This window comes from Dufourea novaeangliae, unplaced genomic scaffold, assembly GCF_001272555.1.
Source record: "Dufourea novaeangliae isolate 0120121106 unplaced genomic scaffold, ASM127255v1 scaffold8, whole genome shotgun sequence".
NCBI classification, from domain to species: domain Eukaryota; kingdom Metazoa; phylum Arthropoda; class Insecta; order Hymenoptera; family Halictidae; genus Dufourea; species Dufourea novaeangliae.
Genome location: NW_015373923.1, coordinates 8,660,462 through 8,674,322, shown reverse-complemented (window position 1 = coordinate 8,674,322; position 13,861 = coordinate 8,660,462). Strand labels below are relative to the sequence as shown.

Sequence of the window (13,861 nt, the reverse complement as noted above, 5' to 3'; positions counted from 1 at the left end):
TAACGATCACACCCAAACGAACTTGTACCTACTCTATAAAGAAAACACAACCTCTGAAAAACGTCAAACATATCCATCCATCAATGTTCCCAGTTACAATGAATTTCAAATTCTCCTAGTCGAGAAATCACCGTATTCTTTGTATGACAGGCTCAGAAATCGAAAACGACCTTTCACAAAATCAAAAAAAAAAAAAGAAAAAAGAAAGAAAGGAACCTCGGATTCCACATCCACTTAACCTTTACGCTGCAACATTCGGCTATAATGGAACACTGTTGTATATCTGTTCACTGTGGAATTCGACTCTGGTCCACGTGCATTGCAATAACGATAAATGTTATATATACAAGGTGTCCTAAAATATTTGTAAATCCTTCACCAATGAGTGATTCCTTGGGTGATTCACAAGCAAATCACCCCAGGAATCCACCCCCTTCAAGGACTTACAAATATTTTTGGACACCCTGTATTGATAATTGTGGTAAGTGTCGTTTACAACATTTAAAACACCGCCAATAGTTATTAGGTGCGTCTGAAATTGTTCTTTTCCTTACTTTCATAGCGATATACACATGTATACTGTGTTCTACTAATATCTTCGTTGTTTCAAACAATATGCGAAAATGTTTCTAATGAAAGTTGTAGAATTTAACACTAGAACTGCCAAACCTGTCAAAATGACGGATTCCAGATGTTTTATTTTACAATTATTGAATTCTTAGAGATACTTTCATCGAAATTTATGTTAACCTATTATACATTCTATATTATAGTATACTAAGCTATATTGCATTGTATATTACACAATTTAACTCAGCATATATTCAATGCTGGTAGCTCAAGTGTTAAAGCAGTACATAACATGGTGATAATCATTTCTTTACAGATGGATGAGTAGAGGAGATACAGAGGTCAATTTTGTTTTCTGAAATGGAATGTCCAACTTTTTATTGTCCGATTTCCATAGAATAACGAATTCTGAGCGTATTATTACTAACGTACATTTATCCTAAAACGTATAGTTTCTGAGATATTTGACATTGTTCATTCTATTAATTTCGTTACGAAACATGTTCGAAGTGTCAACCATATGCAGCACAGCGAAAGTAACAGGATAAACAAAGTCGAATATCTACGAAACGGTAAGGTTTAGGATAAATATACCTTAGTACTTTTACACTCAGAATTCGTTATTCTATCAAAATCAAGCATACAAAACTGGACATTCCATTTAAGACAACAAAATCCACCTCTATATCTCCTCTACACATCCACCTGTCAAGAAACCATAATTACCATATTATGCATTGCTTTAAATCCTACAACATTCATTAGTAACATTTTCCCCTATTGTTTGAAATAAGAAAGATACTTCAAGTAAACAGAGTTCCTGGGACACACAGTATACTCTAGTAACATGCAAAATGCAAAAAGGGTAGAAGACTAAAGATTTCCCTTCTCTAAAATTGCTACTTCTGAAAACCAGTTACAGAAATTAATTACACAAAAGTTAATTAATTCCCTACCGAAACCACTATAATCCATTCACAAATACCCCCATATCTCACCGTTCCAAAAAGATCGATCGATCCTCATGCAGTCGCGATCACTACATACTTAATCCCGTATCCAGCCAGTGACACTCGTCGAGCAGTTACGGAACACTTATCGAGTCGGGATTCACCTGTAAAACTGATCGTTTCGCGTTCTCAAGGTAACGGGCGCGTGCGCAGTGGGCCACTAGTGAGATCACGATGATCGAAACAATGGCTAGAAAATCTTCAAACGATGTCCAGCGCGAATATTACGATCGGCGAATTGAAATGACGTGAGAGTCCAATGAGATCCACCAAACAATTTTGACAATTACGTGTGTGCGTGTGTATTTGTGCGTCGATGCGAACTATAGGCGTATGCGTGCGCGTCTCGATGAAACTAGGCGTGTGCTCCCGACCGTCGACGGACGAACCGAGCCGGTCTCTCGCGATGGGAAGCTCGGCTCTTGTCCGACGAACCGCGATCACTGTTCCTCGCGCCAGTACCCACGGTCGACTGACTATCACTGCCATGTTTCGATCGCTCGCGTCACTCGCTTTGTTTGGCGCGATTATTTGATTTTCATGCACGTGGCGGGTCGCGCCGCTATATTGCCGGCACGGACGGTTATTCGATACCGAACATTCGGCGGAATTAGCGCGACGATCGTTTCGGTGAATTGAAATCTAATAGTAGGTTGAATCTGGAGCGATCGTTAACACTTTCGCTGCTACTGGCGTCTGTATCGTATGACCGGTTCGAGTGTATAGGGGAGACCAGGGACAAATAATTTTTCTTTTTGAGTCTGTGACATTTGAATAAAGTAGAATTTTTTTTTAAATTCTTAGACGACCAGAAACTTTGATTATTGGGTGATGTAATAAAACTTTGAAACTTGGAATATATTGCATGAGTTTCTTGAAATAAGACTCTTCAAAATCACGAATTTGCTACTTTTGTCCCTAGCACTGGGGATGATTGTAACACCGTATCTAAATTGGAAAAAAACAACTGAAAGGAAAAATGGTTTTAAATGGTATTTTTATTTAGTCTGTAGATAGACATAAATATAAATATAAAGATGAATATAAACATAAAAGTAACAGAAACGTAAAAAAATTTTTAAAAACGCACTTGTGTATGTAGTATATTATACCAGTTTTTCAAATAAGACTTTCTTTAAAATCACTCATTTGTTACTTTATATAGTAAGTAGTATAGTACCAGTGTGCCAAAAATTTCCAGACGTAGAAAAATAAATATACATTACACCGTGGGCCAATCGAGGCAATACCCAAGTTATCTGCAGGTGACACTATTTTATCTATTTATAGATAATATAATAAACTCTCGTTCGAGAAAGGGCAAATTCACGAAGAAATTCGTTCGACAAATCCCATTCGAAGGAATTATGCTGGGGGATTCAAACGGGTTCATGGTTCGCAGTTTGAATCACCATTAAAACCGTCTGCCTTCCAAGTGCTAATGAACCACTCGATATATCACAAGATGCGATATGAAGTAGCATGGTCAGCGAAGTAGGTATGTATATGCATCTGTGCACAGAGTATTTCCTTTCGTGACTGTTATTTGATTCTCTTGAATTGCTCGAGGTTTATCGTTATGTGTGCGAGATGGGATACAGAGGGTAAAAGGGTTGGAGACAATCGTTGAAGCAGAAGATTGATTTAACCGAAGATTAATAATTATAAGAAACAAATTAAAAGTTATAAGAAGAACTGTTTAACCGATATATTTTTCAATCGAAAATATATTCTCTAACTCAGCCGTACTCAACCCATTTTTTTTCGGGCCATATACAGGGTGTAACAAAAACGTTGAAGGATCCGAAAATGGGAAACTCCTGAGATGATTTGAAACAAGTTTTTCCTTAGCAAAAATGTTATCCGAGGCTTTGTTAACCAGACTAATTAAAGCGCAAGTCTACCGACTTATTAATTTTACTTATTAATTTTGCCCTTAGATTAAGGTTAAAAAAGAAATTGTTATTCTATTAGAGTTTTTTTTTTATTTTTCATGAATTTTATTTCTTACTGTGATTGAACTGATTAATAATAGTTCCTTGATCGTTGGATCTACTAAATCTATTAAACAGCAGCTGGTAGGTAATGTGTTGATTGTCTATTATACGGATATTTGCTTACGATTTCATAACCACGTAAGTATGTACCTATTATCATGGTTTTGTTTAAATGTTAAAGGTGTCTTGCTCTACCACTACATTAAAATGTACTCAACTTGTATGATATTTGTACAGATACTGAAATCAAGTAACGAACCGTTGAATAGATAAAATAAATATCTGTTTGCCTTGGATTCTAAAGGCTGCTACACATGCTTCAACTGGACTGTAAGTTTCGTCTGAACAGTCCACAACATTTTTGCTATTTTCCTGTCTCCCAATTCCGTTTTTAAGTGTTCATAATCCCTTTAAACGGCGTTATGTATATTTTTATAATTACAGTATACGTTCTCAATTAATAATTACAACGACCATGCTTCCACAGGTTTAAAACTATTCTCTAAAAAAGTTGAACCATTTTCATGTTCTTCGTTAGTGACGAAATTGAATGTGACATATGACCTTTATAACGATTAATTAAGAACATGTATTGTATTTGTATATGTATTAATATTTCGATTATAATTAGAAATTAATCTCTCATGCAGTGAAATAGCTTTCCTCATAACCGTATCATTTTTTTTATTAACGGAGTAACTAAACATAAAAGCTTTACATAAGTTTCTTCGTTGATCCTTAAATAATTGTTCCAATCTTTAGGTGCAAACCGCGATTTATTTAATAAATTCAATTCTTGCAGCAAGCATCACGTTTTAGTTTACACTTATGACACTTTCTTGTACTTAATAATAACCCTACTACCGCTAGAACGTCGTCTGTCGATGCCATGCTCAGTGGATAAAACTTTTAAATTGAAAGGTCGGCCGAAACCTGTGTAGCAGCCATTAGAAAATGATGTATGAAACCAGAAATCGTACGCTTGTTCGTAAAATCTTGACTTCTTGGAACGTAATCGAATCACTTTCTAAATTCACTCGAAGATATTATGCGATAATTGAATTACGTAACGTACACTATATCGATATTAGAGATATGTACAAGGTTAACCTTCATCTTCGGGTAATCGAACAATATTAACGATCGTTCGTAGTATCGAGATAAATTAAATTGTTTGTCACATTTCAAATTTGACTTCTACTCAATCTATCATTAAAGGTTGACCTGAATACCTACGAAAGCGTCTTTATAATTTCAGTAATTGTGTAAAAAGAAATCTAAACTTCGTCATTTTGACGGGTTTGGTAATTCTACTGTTAGGACAGAGCGCGGTCGCAGTTTTTCATAGAGTGAATCAAAGTAAATAGGTCGTTGATCACCCAAAACCGCGATTTCGGAAGCACCCGGTATAATACCGAAAAATCTACAATCGTTAGAAATAGTACTCCGAGTCGCTATTCAATATCACGTTCACGTCAGTTTGCGAAATAGTTTCACATACTTGTACCCGTTTGAAAATTACAGGTTGTTATTGAAATTTCAATCCTGTATTTCCCTCACACTTGTGCATTTACGACATCACTTACGACATCTTGTGAACCACTTTTATTTTCTATCTTCTTTTTTTGAATCACCGATCTAAGGTACTTTTGTTGTTCAATTTCGTTGACTTTCCAAGGGAACCTTTACAGGTTCTCTTCTGCGAAGATGCATCCATAATTTGTACTAATTGGAATGGTACTAATGGGGGAATTGTAGACAGTTCATCGGTTACCACCGATTAATCGCATATCAGATTCTGGGGTTACGGGGGAACGTGAAACACAGCTAACCAGTTACCTTATTAACCAGGGACAGCTTGTGCCGGCCTAATTACTCATTAAATTCCGCTTAATACGCGACACTGTCCTTCCTGCCCGCGATAAATTTTCCATTACGATTTCCCGTCGAGCAATTGATCCCCCCTTCCTGTTTGCATCCTCGACCGATTAAATTAACGTTTGTATGTGATGCTTATGCTGGACGCAGACGACTAAAATCTTATTGTATACTACCATTTGTTTCAATAAATTAGCAATATAATGCGCATAAACATAATTCAACATTCATACTGCATAATTATGCAGAATTATATTGACTGCCCTGACATTCTTGAACTCATGGTGGTTAATACTACAAATATAACTCGTAGGAAATTTCCGTTATTCCACTACAAGGGTGTAACAAAATTGTTGTGGGGCCCTGAAATGGGTCACTCGTGAGGTGACTTGGTACAAGTTTTACCTTAGCAAAAAGTTTATCCGGGGCCTTGTACTGACTTTAATTGGCACTAATGAAAAACCCCGACCAATCAGAGCTCGACCAGCAGTTGAAAAGCCTCGAGATAGATGGCGCTGCGATTATCTGTATAAAAGTTCTGCCGTACACTTTCTTGTGGAACAAACTGTACTATTATTATTTTATGTTGAAAGTTCGCAAACCAGAAAAGGACATTACCTATAGGATTTCCTAATAGAGCCCCGTTAACGGGATCACGAGATCCTTTCGAAACTAATGTTCACCGACAACACTAAATAGTTACTGATCACCAGCGGGAAGGCACTAAACGAAAGAGCATAATTCAAGCTTTGAAACGCCTCAAGATAGATGGCGCTGCGATTAGCCGTTTAAAAGTTTTGCCGTATACTTTCTTGTGGACCAAACTGTACATTCACGCTGACATACCCGTATAATAAATATTATTATTATTATTATTTTGTGTTGAAAGCTCGCGAACCATAAAAGGCCATTATAGGATTTCCTAAACAGGATCACGAGATCCTTTCGAAACTAACGAGCGCCGGCTGGTGATCCCGCGGTTTATCGATCACTGACAACACTAAATAGTTAGTGACCACCAGCGGGAAGAAAAACGGTTCGCGGATAAATCTCGCCGGGAAGGAATGTCGACGGATGGGGAGGAACGCGCGAAACGATCGATCAGAAGTGTGGCGTTTGTGCCACTTTAAGAAAGTAAGTCAATGCGATTCCGCGTGAGTAAGGCTGCGTCGGAAACGGTTAGCGCCTGGGCCCAGCGGCGAGACCTTCGCGCCTTGATCTACGGCGATCTACAGACGGTCCAACGACGGGGATTGGTCTCTTCTTTTTTTTTTTTTTCTTTGATCGGAGGCTTCCGTGATATTTATCGAGATTTTTTTCACAGAGAGAGGTAGAGGAAGAAGGATTTACTCACCTTTCGAGAGCTTATCGACGGACTCGAAGCGTCCTTCGACCTTGTTCCGCAAGGAATCCAAATCGAAAGGCGTCGTGAATCCGTGATCCACGCTGCGGCTCTTGCTCCTGCGGGAGAAAGTGATTGATTTGTATCATCTGAAGTAACGGGAGTCTGTATTTCTTATTTTCTAGACGACACTGTTTAGATCATAGTTTCCCAAAATCGATCCTGAAGAGATTTAGGGAGACGTTCTAGTTATTCATTTTTATCTTTATTTTCAGTTTAACTTTTTACGATTCAAGGATTACATAACTACACTTGGAAATTGTAGTAATTGAAATAGTTCATCCGAAGGGGGCGCTGAACTATAGGTATGCCATAAAATACTGATAAATGAGAATTCTAAGGATTTGTCGAATAATGTTTTTCGCCGCTATTTCCTTTTCCATCCAGCTACGTAATTTTGTAAAGAATAAAAAATATTATTTCAATGCTTGGTCCTTAATAGATTAATAACTCAGAAACAAAACCCCGAACGCAATTTTGTCATTTTTACTAACACCCACACTCTGGATTCGTTCGTAAAACGATCGGTTTCCGCTCGACATTCTCGAATAGAATGTAGAAAGAAAGGAAAGCGTCGGGAATGCGCGGAATTACTCGCGCGTAGACAGTTTTCCCTGCACAAGCGGGGGCCCGTTCGGCCGTGTCACGATGTAATTTCACGATGCAACGAGCCATGCATAGCCGTCCAGAAATGAACGAGTGCAAGACGAGGAGAGTCGACGGACGAATTGACTGGCCGGGGATAGCGAGCAACAATAGGACTTCCGTGAATGAAATTACCATGTGGAAGAGGGAGAAATGAAAAAGAAAAAAAAAAACGAATTTCATGAATGAGAGAGCACGAGGCGCGAACGAATCCGTCTGACACAGCAGCAAGTTAAATTATCCGCGTCGATAAGCGTTTTCACGGGTTTTTTCGGTTTTATAGGACGATGCTGATTCTGTTTCGTTAACCCTTTCACGTAAATCAAACCTATACGCGGAGATTTAAGTTCGTCAGGGAAGAGTTATCCGTGGATCTACATATGTCTGATAACCAGTTGCGTGCAGATTGCCATATAGTTAGAAAATATCTGCAAAAAATCATAGCTATTTGTTTCTGCATTTGGCTTGGGTTTTGCAGGCAAAGCCTACTAACAGAATCGTAAAGCAGATTGACAGGTAAGTCTTGTAATATAATCTGTTGTCAGATTGGGGGCCAAAACGTTGCAGGGAAACTTTTCCTTTCATCCAAAAAATAGAAAAATATTTGTAATTAATCACAAAGTTTGTTTTATACTTTGAAAATACAGATAAATGTGATATAAATGAAATGAACTAAATATTACTTGCATTGCGATTTTCTTTTTCCATTTGATTGATGACAATAGAATTCATTTTACTATAAAAAGATACAATAACTGAATTCGTATGGTACTGGATCTTATTACTCTTAAACGATCGTACTTCGCAAAATATTAACAGATTTTAAATGCAAGTTACATATCAAAATTATAAATATTGTAAAATTGTAAGTGAAATTGAAAATTAATGAGTATATATGTATTATAAAACAATAAATATGTACTTATTACTCATAAAATAAAAGTATTATGAAAATCATAATTGCTAGAAAAGCGGTACATCGAAAAAAAAATCGTTAACTTTGAAGATATCTGCCAAAAAGTTAATAAGGGAACACATTCTTAAAAGAAGAAATTTTTCTATTATTTTACTGTTCGAGTAATTGATAATTTTCTACCGCAGAAATTTTCAAACGGATTTCCTGAAAAATGCACTTTTCTAATATTATGCTACAGTTAAAAAGTTAATTCAGTCAATGTATACATTTCCTAGTAAATGTATGCACTTATTAATCTGGTTGGTAAATGTATTCACTAGGAACGAAATTTATACTTCTATTAGTAAATGCATAAATCGATATTTCTGATTTAGTAAAAGCATGCACAAACAAAAATGCATTAATTTCAATAAACACTATTGCTAGCATCTATTCATATGAATCATATTTGATTGAACTCAGAAACAATTAAAATAAACAAAAATTGAGTCATTCTTCCTATCGTTCGGAAATTTCAACCTGGAAGGGGATGAATATTGTTGTTCGCTATCCGATAGTCGGTCATTGGAATTGAACTGTTATTTCACGTACCTGAAATAAGATGCGGTGAGGTTCTCGGTGGATCTCGAATGCGTGACATCCTGGGACATTCGCCTGGACCTAGGGTGCAACAAACAATCCAAAAACAACAGCGGTGAGAACACATGCAGATCTACGTGCCAAACAAAAAGTAAACTTAATTAGGGGACTAACGAAATTAAATAACACAGCGATGAGATCCAGAGAAAAGTGAACATATATATTCTAATGAGATATTGTTCCTCGAAGTTTTCGTAAAATCTGTGGAAACATCGAAATGCCTGTAAACGTAATTTATTCGAGGATCAAGCAAAGTATCCACAGATTCTGTACCTGCGTTCACTTTTCTCCGGACTCTAAATAAATACATCGAAATAAAATAAGAAGGTAGCTTGATAAAAAGCGATTAAAAGTGATTACAATTAACGGGAATAATAGGTAACAAGCAATTACACTTTTTAACTTTAAAAGTAGTCATCTCACATTAGCCAGTATACTGTCAAAAGATACAACAATAACACTCTTTTCGTATACAACCATGCAATCAATTCGTGCTAGTACTTTTTCTGAACTGTTAAACTGGTGTGTGTCGAATAGAGAAAATTCTCTAGATGTTAAATTAATATTGCAAAATAAAATAATGGTTGTAAGTTATAGAATTTAACATCCGGAGAAGTGAAATAAGTGTCACTCGCCCGGAAAATTCGGTATCGACCAAAGAAATGACATCAAAGTCATACAGCAGCTCTGGAAATGGATAGAAATAGATTTCTTTTCATAATTTATTGACCTTTTACCTTTTTTTGGGATACATGTATGGCCGCTTGACATCTAATACACCTATTTCTTTAGAATTTTTATTTATAACAATAAACAACTAAGAATGCTTTTTGATCCCACATTGGTCTATTTTCGTTCCTTATGCAGTTATTTCATTTACATGTATTCAAAACCAAAATAACTAAATAAAAAAATATTATTAAGAAGGTTATTTATATCCCTTGTTCGAGTTTCTTATAACAGAATTTGACGTCATTCTACAGGCCGATACTGAATTTTTCCGGATTGAATCAGACATTCATTTCAGTTCTTTAGGAGGTCCAGTCCATACAGCTTACGATCATTTATTTTTGTGAAACTAATTCCACATCCAGGGAACGTCCCTCGTAGTAATACTCGGTTGATATTTCAATCAAACGAATCCCTTTTGTACACAGAACGTCCGTTCGATAGTCGGGATATCTCTTTCCGTCCCGAATACCAGAAATACGGGGTGTACCCTCGAAAATGGGAGCGAATCCCGGGCTCGACCGAATGCAGATCCGCACAGTAACGAGTGAACTCGTCAGGATAGGCCGGGTTAACCGAATTACAGCGTCGGGAGCAATTAATGCCGTGGCGGCGCAGATGCGCCGTTTCAAATCGACCGAATATCCAGACTCGAGTTACACGAGTCCGTGGATCTGACCCCGTTTCCCACGATCCACCACACAGTGCGTCGAGTAGGTATATGGTCATTCGGAAAAAAAATCATAACTTTTGAATTAATCAATATTCGACCTAAGTACCCTAATACAGACTCCTCTCGATTATCGTCCCAAACTCGGGTCCGCGCCGGGACAATAATCATGTAGGAAGACATGCTTCAGACTCTCGTAAATTCGTTTTTTTTTTCCAAATCCCGAGCCTCGGCAACAAAAGCAGAGGGAAAGAAAGTATGCGTTTGACAGGTTCCACGATCTACCCCCTCCACCGGTGGGGACAACGTCTGGACAATAATCGAGTAGAACAAACCAGACGATAATTGAGGGGAGTCTGTACTTTTTTAAAGGAAATACAGAGATACATCGATTGGGTCATAAAAAAATATATAGTTCCATTCAAGAAAAGTGACGTCATCTTGATTTTTTATTGAATAAAAAGTTTTTTATCAACTATTGAAATTTGTTGAAAACTTTTGTTTGAAACATTTTTTTATCAAATTAATTATAACTACCATAATACATCATTATCTAAGTCAGAACAAGATCAATGTTTGTATCTGAATTTTTTTTAATTGTAATCGTAAAAAGTGATCCTTAATAATAATATTAAAAATATTTTTATTCTGGAAAATTTGAGCCTCCGGTTCAAGCATGGAAAAATCGGAAAAAAATATGTCCATATTCTATGATCTTTCCTCTTTACTTTCCTTTACAATTGCAGAGTGTCTGACCACAATTGTAGAGTGTCCGCGAATCGAAGAAACGAACTTTAAAGACAAAAGACCACATAACATGGACATATTTTTTTTTCCAATTTTTTCATGCTTGAACCTGAGCTCAAATTTGCAAAATAAAATTAGTTAAGAAGGACCATTTTTTACGGCTAAAATTAAAAAAAGAAAACGAAATTCCTATCTTTAATAATCATGAAGATAAAAATCGAATTATTCCAGGAACTCTTCAAAAAAAAAAAAACCGTGCAGATAACGCGAGGAAACGTATGTGCCGATTTTGGAGCACGTTTCGAGTTGCGTGAACGCATCCACGTATGAAATGGCTAGCATAGGTACAACAGCCGTGTGATATATCACGGGAGTCTATAAATATTGTCGACAGAGATAGAATATCAATAAGCCAGTGGAGTCGGTCATCGGAGATATAAATAATAAATTGGACACCGGGGCCAATCAGATGGATAACGAACAGAAAATATACGTTACCTACACACGTTGCCGGGCCGGGCGGCTTTTCCGAGGAGAAACTCGTTTGGAAACTTCGGGCGTTTAATTAGTCGGCGTTTCGCGATGGGAAATTGCATCAGCGCGTTGTCGTTCAAGGAAAGGGAATGGAAGAAACGAGGACGCAGGAATCACGGCTGTTATTATTGCGCCGTTGAATTTCGGCGCAAACGGTTCGATTGTGTACGGAATCGATGGTAGATCGTTAATTATAAATAGAACGACTGACAACATAATAAAGAGCAACATTGAAATTATTTAGAATTGGACCGTTACGGGCCTAATGCTACTCACTAGAATGCGGATTTTATGCATTTATAGCCAATAGGACTTTATGTAATACAAAGGAGAAAAAACCTATTCGATGATAATAGCAATAAAACTAATATCATTATTATTAAATAATAAGTCATTTTTCCGAGAAACTGCAGCCCCAACCGAAGCAATATTTTATCCCCGGGGGGGGGGGGCGAGTCTCGTTTAAGGGGTAGAGGGGGCAACCAGTAAACACGCGAGAGAGCACCATTGATGGTCGACATTAAACATTACGAAGCAATTTCAACTGTTGCGCGGGCAATTCGATCCAGCAATAAACGATAAACTCGCGGCACTGGTTCACGAGGTCGTATACAGGGTTAGTCAAGAGAAACAGAACACTTGAATATATTTGGGATTGAATACAGGACAAAAGGTGTATTGTTCCAGGCAGCCAAAGATGGCGGTATAATCAAACTTGTTTGATGTTAGTTGCAGAGGTTATTTGAAGGTCATCAATGTTTTGTTTTTGTTGAATAGTATCATATAATTTTAATTTTACAGCATTATGGCTAACGTCAAGACGAGTTCATCGACATGGTATACTATGACCTTGAAATGACCTTGGACTCTGAAAGTCACGATCAATTGAAACATTAACGTATCTACTTTGGTTTTCTCTAGTCATCGGGCTTAATTGTTTTGTTTGTTACAATCCAACCTGTGAAAGTGTCCGATATTTTTATTAACATCCTGTATACCCATACGATTAATACTTCGGCCAATTTCACAGTCGGGAGCGTCCCAATCGCTTCATCCCGCCATTCAACGACAATATATGTCCGTGTCGCACGGCAGAGCATCGGTCGTTTCTGAAAATTTACGGGATCGTTTAAACGGGCAAGGGAGGGGGGGGGGCGGGCGTCCCCGTTGAACAGGTTCCAGAATGATTCGTTCCCGGTGGTTTCATATCGCAACGACGCGGTAATGTTGTTTCTCCTTGGTTTCTTGGTTCCATTTTTTGTTCTTCGTCGCCGATACTCTTTTTCTTCGTTCTGTATTTTCACGCTCGTCACGCGACGACGGTCGACAAGAAAGTTTAGTATTCAGAACTTTTTCGCAGATGTGACTTTTTTCTTGGGGGTAATTTACCCTTTGGGATGGACATTCTGTTTTGTCGAGGAAGATAAAAGTACATTTGAGAACGTGACAGGTTCAACGTAAATATTTTTTTAACACGTCTATGTTAACGGAGTGTTTGAGGGACGAAAAGTAAATATGGAGATTACAATAACAAGAAAATTTTATGTATAAATAGACACTGCGAGAAAAAAATTTCAATTCTTATGTATTGCGGGTAAAATAAAAACGAACCAAATATGCCATGATTGAAATCGTGTTGGGAAATAATGTTCCTCCAGAGAAGAATAGATTATATCCTCTAGAAAAAAAGTGGTTCCTTTTTATTTTAATCAGAGTACATAAGGATTGAACATTTTAGGGTAGTTTTATAGTTTTGCCATACAGTGTATGTGTGTTATGAATAGACTGCGGATGTTTATGCATTTATAGCAGAAATATATGAAAGAGTATTACATGTGGCTTTTATTATCGAACAATTTGCCCACCTCTGATCTATACAATGCCTTGTGGCTTCGAATTAATCTCGTCTACGCTACGTTCTACGTACAAAAATTTCTGATGATTATTTCAAGTCTGTTAATAAGCGACGATCAAGGTGGTGTTCGCGAACAGTTAGTGGCAACACCTGCTGACCCACATTTTCCCGCCCGTTTATCACGCACGCGTGAGTCGTCGACAAGGGAACGGTTCGAGGCTCATTAGACGAAAATCAATGGAATCGGGGGACCGTCAAGCGTGATTCCC

The 13,861-nt window shown here is 37.4% G+C and overlaps 1 protein-coding gene across 5 annotated transcripts in view; it reads right to left on the bottom strand.

The window, feature by feature from the left end:
* Window positions 1-13,861, bottom strand: part of LOC107194957 (oxidation resistance protein 1) — a 137,400-nt gene that overhangs the window by 85,838 nt on the left and 37,701 nt on the right. For 4 of the 5 annotated variants that reach the window (XM_015584671.1, XM_015584672.1, XM_015584674.1 and 1 more), the window contains exons 2-3: window positions 9,010-9,078; window positions 6,810-6,916 (exon numbers count right to left, since the gene is read on the bottom strand). In XM_015584671.1, the coding sequence (XP_015440157.1) occupies window positions 6,810-6,916; window positions 9,010-9,078 (176 nt within the window). The remainder of the gene's footprint in view (window positions 1-6,809; window positions 6,917-9,009; window positions 9,079-13,861) is intronic. The other variant, XM_015584673.1, reaches the window with a different exon arrangement.